At 40.2% G+C, this 10,223-nt stretch overlaps 1 protein-coding gene across 2 annotated transcripts; it reads left to right on the top strand.

Annotated features, from left to right (window-relative positions):
- The first annotated feature begins 909 nt into the window (after window positions 1-909).
- Window positions 910-7,657, top strand: LOC109788157 (cell division cycle 20.1, cofactor of APC complex). 2 transcript variants are annotated; one of them, XR_003802950.2, is made up of 7 exons: window positions 910-1,445; window positions 1,545-1,814; window positions 1,926-2,257; window positions 2,628-2,728; window positions 3,013-3,069; window positions 3,165-3,309; window positions 3,817-7,657. XR_003802950.2 is itself a non-coding variant. In XM_029269194.2 (3 exons), exons 1-3 carry the CDS (start codon window positions 1,194-1,196, stop codon window positions 2,031-2,033), a joined length of 630 nt encoding a protein of 209 aa, XP_029125027.2. In that variant the 5' UTR covers window positions 910-1,193; the 3' UTR covers window positions 2,034-2,428. The 2 variants fall into 2 exon arrangements, 1 of the variants encoding a protein (XP_029125027.2); XM_029269194.2 differs by lacking the exons at window positions 2,628-2,728; window positions 3,013-3,069; window positions 3,165-3,309; window positions 3,817-7,657 and having other exon boundaries at window positions 1,926-2,428.
- Window positions 7,658-10,223: the final 2,566 nt, after the last annotated feature.

Genomic DNA, 10,223 nt, shown 5'->3' with positions numbered 1-10,223 from the left:
GAGCAAGCTTGTAGAGGGAGGGAGTGCCAAAAAGCCTCCTAGACTTCATTGATATATAAAAAGCACGCTTCAAGAGGTTTCTTTTCTAAAAATCCCTTCTTTTACCGCTTTCTGATTGTTGCATATTTAAATTTATCATCATGTAGATATTTAATTTACAATCGCTTATAATAAATAGGGGTAATTTAGTAATTTTGCGCTATTATTTAATAAATAATCCGTCATAGGGAACCCTAATGGGGCGCTGTGGGGGTGCTAACACCTTCCCCACACGTAACCGACTCCCTTACCCAACTCTGGTTGAGTAAAATATTGGTGGCGACTCCAAGAATCCTAATTTTTGCGAAAACCACTAATCCATAGAGGGTCCCGCTTGGGATTAATATGGATTGGTGAATCATTTAATAAAATTGGTAGCTCGACAAGGTCTCAGTTTGAGAATAAGTCGTTCTATCAATCCACCACTTTTCAAAACTTTAAAAAGAGTCCAACCATCGTCGCGATTGCCAAGGTCCGTTTCGGCGGGTGGCGACATGTCTGATACAATTTTTAAGATCGGTTCTTTTGTAACCGATCTTAAAAGTTATGTCAGACATACCTTTTAAGATCGGTCATAAAATAACCAATCTTAAAAGTACTTTTAAGATTGGTTAAAATATAACCGATCTTAAAAGTGTTCACATTATTTACAAAATTGCACTACTACAAAAACACTATTTAACATCGCCATATTTACATCGGTTCTAGTAGAACTGATATAAATCATAAACGCGGTGGCAAACTTGTAAATAAATAGAAAATATAAACATATTTACATCAGTTTTTTTATGACCGATGTAGAAATGAAATCCGAGAGTTGTTCTACATCGGTTTTGCTTATGACCGATGTAGAAGTAAAACCCTAATTTTTTCGTTTCACTCATCAGCAACCCCTTCCCCATCTCTTCAAATCCCCAAACTTTCTTCCTCTTCGATTCCATCGCCACCTCCCCCTCCTCCTCCTCCGACCCCCGCTTCCCCAACTCCCTCCTACACTCCTACGCCGTCGTCGCTGCCTCCCCCTCCAACTCCCTCGCCTTCCTCCGCCACATCACCCCAAACCCTAAACCTGATGCTCTCCTCCGACCTCGCCCCCAACGCCGCCACCGCCGACATCGCCGTTCGAGGACAGGTTCATCCCTAATAGGTATGCGATGGACTTCGATTACGCTCACTACATGCTGACGGAGGGTAACAAGAAGGGAAAGGAGAAAGAGAACCCCGAGGTGACATCACCGTCGCGAGAAGCCTACTTGAAGCAAATCGCTGAGGCTTTCAACATGAACAGAACTCGAATCTTGGCCTTCAAGAACAAACCCCCGACTCCGGTTGAACTCATTCCCAACTCCATCCTTTTGCCTCCTTCTCCTTCCAAATCCTCTAAGCCCAGGCGTTACATTCCTCATGTATGTTAGTTAAATTTGGAATTCGAAATTATGTGTTTATTTGTTAGATGTTATGAAAGTTGAAATTGTGTTCTTACTGTTTGTGGAAATGGTTGTTAGAGTTCTGAGAGGACTTTGGATGCTCCTGATATACTATATGACTTTTACTTGAACCTGTTGGACTGGGGAAGCAGAAATGTGCTCAGTATTGCCCTTGGAAACATCGTGTATCTATGGAATGCCGCTAATTGCTCGACGGCGAAACTTGTTACCATGGATGAGGAAGATGGTCCCGTTACTAGCGTTTCCTGGGCTCCTAATGGGCGCGATTTAGCCATTGGTTTGAACAATTCTCATGTCCAGCTCTGGGATGCTGATGCTTCTAGGATGGTAAATGTTTTACTTTTTTAAAATTTATCCATTTTGGGGGTGAATTTTGAATGGTTGACTGTGTAGATCTTTATTGGTTGATTACATTGAAATTGAACTCTGTTGACACAGGCTCGCAGGTGTGCGCTTTGCTGTGGAACAAGAATGAGCGTGAGTTGCTTAGCTCGCATGGTTTCACCCACAACCAGCTCTCTCTTTGGAAATACCCTTCAATGGTGAAGATGGCAGAGCTCAAGGGTCATACCTCCAGGGTGTTGTTCATGGCGCAAAGTCCACATGGGTGTACTATGGCCTCTGCAGCAGGGGATGAGACGCTGAGATTTTGGAATGTTTTTGGAACGCCACAGGCTTCCAAACCAGTGCCTAAATCTGACACTGAGCCCTTTGCTCATGTGAACCGTATTCGTTGAATATGCATGTAGAATTTTTGCGAGCCCGAGACTGTGAGTTGTGCAGATATTCTAGACATTGTATTAATTTTTTTATTTTTTAACTTTCAATATTACCTTGAGCATTTTTTTGTACACATTATTTCTATCATGTTGTATTTCTAATTATGACTACCAGCAATAAGTATTTTTTTTTCCAGCAATAAGTATTTCTAATTATGACTACCAGCAATGTCACTGTGATGATTTTATTCTTGATGATTTTTAGTATTTACTGCTGGTATATTGTTCTGAATTCAATGGCAATGGTGATGGGTGTGGAGTACACCTGTTAAATGGACCATTCCATTTTTACTATTATCTACTTTTCGTGTTTCATGAAGTCACTAAGGGTGTGCTTATTGTGAATTTGTTGGAGTAACAGAGCTCTATTATGTTGGTAGTCATGGGATGGACATTATTTGTCCTCGTAGACAATCTAATTCTGATAATCACCCAGAGTGCATTAGTTCTGCTGACAAACAGGTACTAGTTTCAATGTTTTTAAGTGACATATGTTTCTGAATATATGTCTAAGGGTATGCGTTGATAAACTTTTTGAAACTAAAATTATCTTATGTATAACTTAATTCTTACAAGCTTTCTGATATTATCTCCCTTAAAAGCTAATTTTTAACTTGTGGAGAAGTTAATTTTAGCTTATGAGAACTTATTTTATTTGTTCTTCTTCTAGAAGTGCTTATGGAAAAGTTTAATCAAAGATGATTTAATGTGCCTCAATTTTGATTTATAATCTTTTGAAATTATAGGGTATTCAAGTCAATTAATTCCAACCTGCTGTTGAATTCCTCCCCATGATTGAAGAGGCATGTATATTTGAAAAATAAAATACAATGAAACACTTTTCAATCTTTTTTTCTGTATCGGAAAGTTGTATGCTGATCAACTAATGTTTGTGCAGGTACTTGAGTTGCTCAAGGAGTGTACAAAAGACATTGAAGGAGAATTAGTTGAGAACACCCATTGATGGTGTCCATTGTGTACCTGATGTTGTGGAGTTACTTCCACGTCAGCCAGATATGCAAAGAGCTCGTCTTCGCATTGTGGTAAATTTATCTATTTTTGTCTGCTATATCAGTTACATTGCCCAATACAAGTTGTAAATTTGGTGTGTAAGGTTGACAAAGTTGCCTTTTTAATGCATTTTTTAGTTTTGTAGGATGTGTGGTATAGCATAGGTATGGACCTATTGACTTTGTTTCAAATAATGCTACTTTGGATCAATCTTAGGAGAGTCTGGAAACATAATTGGATTTCTCTATCTAAAAAGAAATATAAAATTATGAACGTCGCTGGTTGTAGTCTTGCTCGTAAGTAGAATATGTTTTAGTTGGATAATACTGAATGATTTAATTTGTGCTCATCTTATAGAAACTTATCAAAGTAATCAATAATGTAGGATATTGACATCCTCATTATCTCAAAATGGCTTCATTTTAGTTTGTTGAATTTTCTCTATCTACTTTTTAGGGCACGGGACTTATATGATCAACATGATCATGAAGAAAGTACAACTGACATTTGTTTGCTTCATTTAATTTGGACTCACACAGGTTCATGAAGGGAGGAAACATGAAGTTCGTGAACTTGTAAAAAATGTTGGACTTGAGGTTAGCTTAAATCATATAAATTAAATCCTAATATGCTCTATCTAACTATCCCCAGAAACCGAAAGTTACAATGCTTAGGCATATGCAATATGCGAAACACGAAATTTAGTGAACCCAATTCCAGTCAAACTGGAGACTGTGTCTTTGCTTTAAATTTCTTAGGAGTTTATTTAATTTTGGTAATTTAGGCATAACTAATAGATATAAAGTGGTGTGATTAGAATTTTTCATGTTAGTATTGTCCACTTTTGATGCACATGGGTTTTCTCACATACATCATTACATATTATCAAACATCCAAATGGCTAAATCTTCAACATAGTTTCATGCTTTTAGAGGAAGAATATATTGGAAATTCCTTATTTATTGTATTTATACTTGTGTATATTTGGTTTATGTGATTGTTTATACTTGTGTGGTAGCTGTAAATTCCTGGCTGAGAATTATATATATTGGAAAGATTAAGGAAAATATGCTCAGAGGGTTTATACTTGTGTGGTAGCTATATATATGTTTGTTACAGGTAATCAGAAATAATCCAAAAATAAGCATGATTTTTTTTAAAATGCAATCTACATCGGTTCTCAAGAAAACCGATGTAAAAATGTATACATTTTCTACGTCGCTCTATCCTACATCGGTTTTAGAACCGATGTAGATGACTTTAGATAACCAATGTAGAATATGCATCTTGTAGTAGTGTTGCCACCGCGTGACTTTTAAGATCAGTCATCTTTTAACCGATCTTAAAATCCCGATTTTAAAACTAATTTTTGCACTAGTGCACCAACGCTAGTATTCTTTAACCACTTATGGTTCTCCAAGTATTCTCGACCACTCCTAGCCTGCCAACTTCACTCACCAGCGCTAGTATTCGTAAACCACTTCTAGTTCTCCAAGTATTCTCGACCACTCCTGGCCTGTCAGCTTCACTCACCAATGCTAGTATTTTCTTATCAGCCACTTCTGGCTAGAAGTGAGTATTCTTTGGCAAGCCCCTCCGGGCTTTACAAGTATTCTTTTCCTAGCCTCTTTAGGCTTTGCGATGTTGGCTAGAGAGTTTTGCTTTGAGTGTATACATAACTCTCACAGAGAGGATTGGGAAATTTCCTACACTCACTAAGGTTTGCTACCTTAGTTTTACAGAGATTTTAAGTGTGTGGGCTACTCTCATGGAGAGGATACATAAGTTTACAAAACTCACTAAGGTTTAGTCCATCACTGACATTTCGAACACCTTAGTCTATAGAGATAAAAATACAATATAACATTGTACATATGACTATGTATGCTCATCTCTGGTCTCTGTCTCGTGGGCTTGATATCACTCTTTTTCTTCCGATAAAAAAGCCAACCTCTTAAGGTTTGAGATAGTGATATATATATATGGTCTAGTGGAGATCTTCCCGTTACTTGATTTTTAATATGTCCATTAACGCGGAGCTTCCCGTTGCATATTTCCGTTGAAGTTGATATAGTCGTTCACGACTAGTTTGATCCTTTCATTTAATTCTCAGATTCGTGCATTAAATGTTGCTTCTCGTTTATAGACAATGCGTGAAGTTTCCTTACTCTGTTAGTAGCTGTGTCTGAATAAAGCAGAGTCCTAGGAAACTGTTTGTCCTTTTTTTATCCTATAGCTGTGGAACTTTTGTCCTTGCCTGAAAAAGTGATGTACTTTTTCTGACATATGCATGATTTAGTGTTTGAGCATGATCTTCTTATTTCTTCTTCTCTTCTAATAATTCGAATGACTTCATGTGTTCTTCTATGAGTGTAGACGATATTCAAATTCTCCTTTGAGGCTTGATTTCTCAGATGATTGCGTGACATTCTTTGTCTGCGTCTAGTAGTCGATATTTAATACTTCGACCTTTGTCTAATCATTAGCGTTTTCACTTTTCCTTTCGTCTTGGTCAACCTTGTATATGGTCAGACTTTCCATTTCTTCTGGAGTTTCTTCTTGGTCATTTGACCATCTTCTGTCTGAGTCTTTATGTGCTGCCTTAGATTGTGCTTGACATGGTCTTGTTCCTTTTTTGGCTTGTTGAGTGCTTATGTTGGCCTTTCATTTTGTAGCGTCTGATGCTTATGCCTCTTCGTCATTTTACCTGTTCTTATGTCTTTCTGAAACACTAACTCACTTGTTAAAGATAACAACATATATTATATTTGTCTCACTTAAAACCTTTTTGGGAATTTCTTCGTCTGACTTAACAATCTCCCCCTTTTTAATGATGACAAATATAATTAATCAAAATTGTTTCAAATAAACCTTGGAAACTTGAGACAAAAACTTGAAGACTTGAACTTGAACTTGAAGTGCTCGATTTTAGTTGTAACCCTGTTGTTTATTATGTTATTCATTAAACATAACTCTTTCCCTGAGTGTATGATTTTCCCCTTACTCGATTATCCCTTACTTTTTATTCAATCATTAACACATATTTGATTAATTTCTTTTCTATCTCCCCCTTTGTAATCATCAAAAAAAATTGAAACAGATGAAAATACTAAGAATGAGGTGTGAAAAAAAATGTGCATTGAATAACAATAAGTGTGTACAAAAGAAATGTAAAAAAATGTCCTTTTCCTATCATGACTAATCCTGCACGAGCTGTCCTATCTTCCCTGAATATGATCCTCAAGAAGGAGGGGGATCCTTGGGAAGCTTGGATGCGATCAGATTAAACAAGCTGTCAAACTTGTTGTCTAGGTCAGTCCTAAACCTGTTGAATTCCTCAACTGAGACATATTGCTGTGCTAGTTCAGGGGTAGATGGAGGGCAGACACAGATATTGGTTTAGCAGAAATAGTCTCGGATGTGTGTGATTTGGACCGTGCATCTTCGGAAGAGGCATCCGAAGGCATAGGCATACTAGGTTTCCATGGTGGGATGTCCTTGCACCACATATACTCAACCTTATGTCATGTGTCTGTGACAACCTTCCACTCATCTTTGTATAGATCGATGTCGCCACCGGCCCGAAACGGGCCTCGGCGGTCGCGAAGACGGTCGAGCTCGCTTTTATTTTAGTTTTGAAAATGTATTGGATTATTAGAACGACTTGTTCTCAAACTGAGACCTTGTCGATCTTATCCAATTTATTTATTAAATGTCTCACCAATCCATATTAATCCCAAGCGGGACCCTCCATGGATTAGTGGTTTTCGCAAAAGGAGGGTTCGTGGAGTCGCCACCAATGTTTTACTCAAAACATTGGAAAAAGGGATAAGGCAATTGATTTTATAAATCAACTTTGGCCATTACAACCAGAGTTGGGTAAGGGAGTCGGTTACGCGTGGGGAAGGTGTTAGCACCCCACAGCGCCTCTTTCGGGTTCCCTATGACAGATTATTTCTAAAATAACAGTGTAAAATTACTAAATTACCCCTATTTATTCTAAGCAATTATAAATTAATTATCTACATGATGACAGTTTAAATATGCACACAGAAAGCAGTAAAAGAAGGGATTTTTAGAAAAGAAACCTCTTGAAGCGTGCTTTTATATTTCGTAAAACTGGGAAACTTTTTGGCGTTCCCTCGCTCTACAAGCCCGCTCACTCCTTCCTATAAAATTTTGACTATGGAAATCCGGAGGATTTCCCTTCGACTAGGTTCGAATCTCCAAGCTAAGTGCTCGGAATTCCAGAACTTCGTCGGATCGACTCCCAGAGAGATTTCTAGGGCAGAACACTGCTCAAAAACCCCAGAATACTCAAGGAGGGAGTCAAAACTGAGTATAAAAGTGTCGAATGACGTCCAATTGACGTCATATTTATAGGGAGCAGGCCCAATACGGGCCTTGGAGCCAATACGGCCGTATTGAAATTTTTGAACTTCAATACGGCCGTATTGAGTTCAATACGGGGGTATTGAAATTCAGAAATTTCAATACGGCCGTATTGAGTTCACTGCGGCTGTATTGAAGCTTCAATACGGCCGTATTGATTTCAGTACGGCCGTATTGAAGTTTCAGAAACTTCAATACGGCCGTATTGAGTTCACTGCGGCCGTATTGAAGCTTCAATACGGCCGTATTAAGTTCAGTACGGCCGTATTGGGCTTCATTCCCTCCACTTCCTTATTTTAAGCTATTCTAAGACCTCTAGACCTACAGAGAACCCTCCTAGGGCCTTCCAGGAGTCCTTCTGGCTGATCTTCCTTCAGTCTTCGAGAGTCTTCAAGCTTTATTTCCGACCCGGACAATTTTAGGGGTCTACAGCTGCCCCCCCTTTACTTAGTCAAACGGTCTTTTTGGTGTATCGATTGACAAGTAAAGGAGTTGACCCAATTGTCCGGGTAATACGCCAACCTTCTGACTTGTAGTGTCTTCCGGTGGAAAATTGTTGAGTAGCCTCTCCAGGTTGAGTATTAGTCGTCGCCTCTCCAGGCTCATGCATACCTCGGTGCTCTCGACAACTGGGTAGCAGAGTATTGCCTCTCAGGCTTGTGTATACCTCGGTGCTCTCGACAACTGGGTATCTGAGTATTGCCTCTCAGGCTTGTGCATACCTCGGTGCTCTCGACAACTGGGTAGCTGGGTATTGCCTCTCAGGCTTGTGCATACCTCGGTGCTCTCGACAACTGTAGCTGAGTATTGCCTCTCCAGGCTGGTGCATACCTCGGTGCTCTCGACAACTGGGCAGCTGAGTATTGCCTCTCCAGGCTGGTGCATACCTCGGTGCTCTCGACAACTGGGCAGCTGAGTATTGCCTCTCCAGGCTGGTGCATACCTCGGTGCTCTCGACAACTGGGCAGCTGGGTGTTGCCTTTTAGGCTTTGAGATGATTTTTGTCTCCACAGTCCACGATGCTGCTTCGACGGTTTTTCTGATTTTGTGCCGCTGAGGGCTGGATAACGCAGGGATCCGTCTAGGGGATGTGCAGTCATTCATAGGTTCCTGTGCCCCAACTTGCATTGCATTGTTGGTACCCATGGGGAATTTCTGAATCCTTGGGGTGTGGACACAGATGCTCTCTCTTTGAGTTGAGCGATGCCTTATGTTTGGCTGACGTCCTTTGACGTTGGTGGAGTATCCCGGTTGTCCTTATTCGGGTATCTCTTTTTGATTTTCTGATTTTTGCTGCCTCTGTGTAGGCTGTTATCCGCTGGGGATTCTGGATGTTGATTTTGTCTCCACAGTCCACGATGCTGCTTCGACGATTGTTTTTGATTTTTGTGCCACTGAGGGCTGGATAACGCAGGGATCCGTCTAGGGGATGTGCAGTTACTCATAGGTTCTTGTGTCCCAACTTTCCATTGAGTAGTTGGCGCCCATTGAGGAATTTCTGTTTCCTTGGGGTGTAGACACGAAGATGCTCTTTCTGAGATGAGCAGTGCCTTATGATTGGCTGACGTCCTTTGGACGTTGGTGGAGTATCCCGGTTATCCTTATTCGGGTAACTCTTTTTAATTTTTGGATTTTGTTGCCTCTGTGTAGGCTGTTATCCGCCAGGGGATTTTGTCATTGGTTTGTGATTGGCCTCTTCTGTTAAGCAGATCATCTTGATGTTCAATGATAGGCTGAGAGCCGGATTCCACTTGGGGAATGATTATTGATCTTTTTATGATTTTTCCTTTTGAAAGAGTGCCTCTGAGTAGGCGAATTATCTTGATGTTTGATGATTGGCTGAATGCCGAATTCCTCTTGGGGAATGGTTATTGATCTTTTTGATTTTTTCTCTTTTTGAAGGGGTGCCTCTTGAGTAGGCGACTGGGGATTTGAAGTTCAGTGTTCGGTTGAGTGCCAAATTCCGCTTGGGGAATGGTTATTGATGTTTTTTTTTTGATTTTTCTCCTTTTGCAGGGATGCCTCTGAGTAGGCGACTGGGGAATGTGGGATCTTATGTATCCCAGAGTATTATTTAGGAAGCCTCTGCAGGCTTAGCCTCACTCAGCGCTTGAGTCAGAGAGCTATCTTCCACTGAGGAAGTTTTAAGTCCTTTGACTAGATATACTGCTTGGGTGATCGTGCTTCCATTGGGAATGTCGTCGATCTTGCTTTGATAGCTCTCGCTGGGGATTCGTTCCGTGAGCTTGAGTTGAGGTTTCTCTGGGGAGTATTATTTCTGCGAGCCTCTCCAGGCTCAATTATTCTTTGATGTGAAGTATTATTTTGGCGAGCCTCTCCAGGCTCTATTATTCTGAATGAGTATTGTTTCGGCAAGCCTCTCCAGGCTCAGTTATTTCTGAGAGAGTATTATTTCAGTAAGCCTCTCCAGGCTCAGTTATTCTGATGAGAGTATTATTTCAGCAAGCCTCTCCAGGCTCAATTATTCTGTACAGTTGGGGGAGTATTATTTCTGCAAGCCTCTCCAGGCTTTAGTTATTCTGAGGAAGTATTA

This window comes from Cajanus cajan, chromosome 3, assembly GCF_000230855.2.
Source record: "Cajanus cajan strain Asha chromosome 3, NIPB_CcT2T_4, whole genome shotgun sequence".
Taxonomy (NCBI): Eukaryota; Viridiplantae; Streptophyta; class Magnoliopsida; order Fabales; family Fabaceae; genus Cajanus; species Cajanus cajan.
This window is presented reverse-complemented; position numbering and strand designations above follow the sequence as displayed.

Coding starts and splice junctions, on each gene's coding strand:
- LOC109788157 (XM_029269194.2), top strand. CDS start 1,194: ATGGACTTCGATTACGCTCACTACATGCTGACGGAGGGTAACAAGAAG. Junction 1,446..1,544: donor CCAGGCGTTACATTCCTCAT/GTATGTTAGTTA, acceptor AATGGTTGTTAG/AGTTCTGAGAGGACTTTGGA. Junction 1,815..1,925: donor ATGCTGATGCTTCTAGGATG/GTAAATGTTTTA, acceptor CTGTTGACACAG/GCTCGCAGGTGTGCGCTTTG.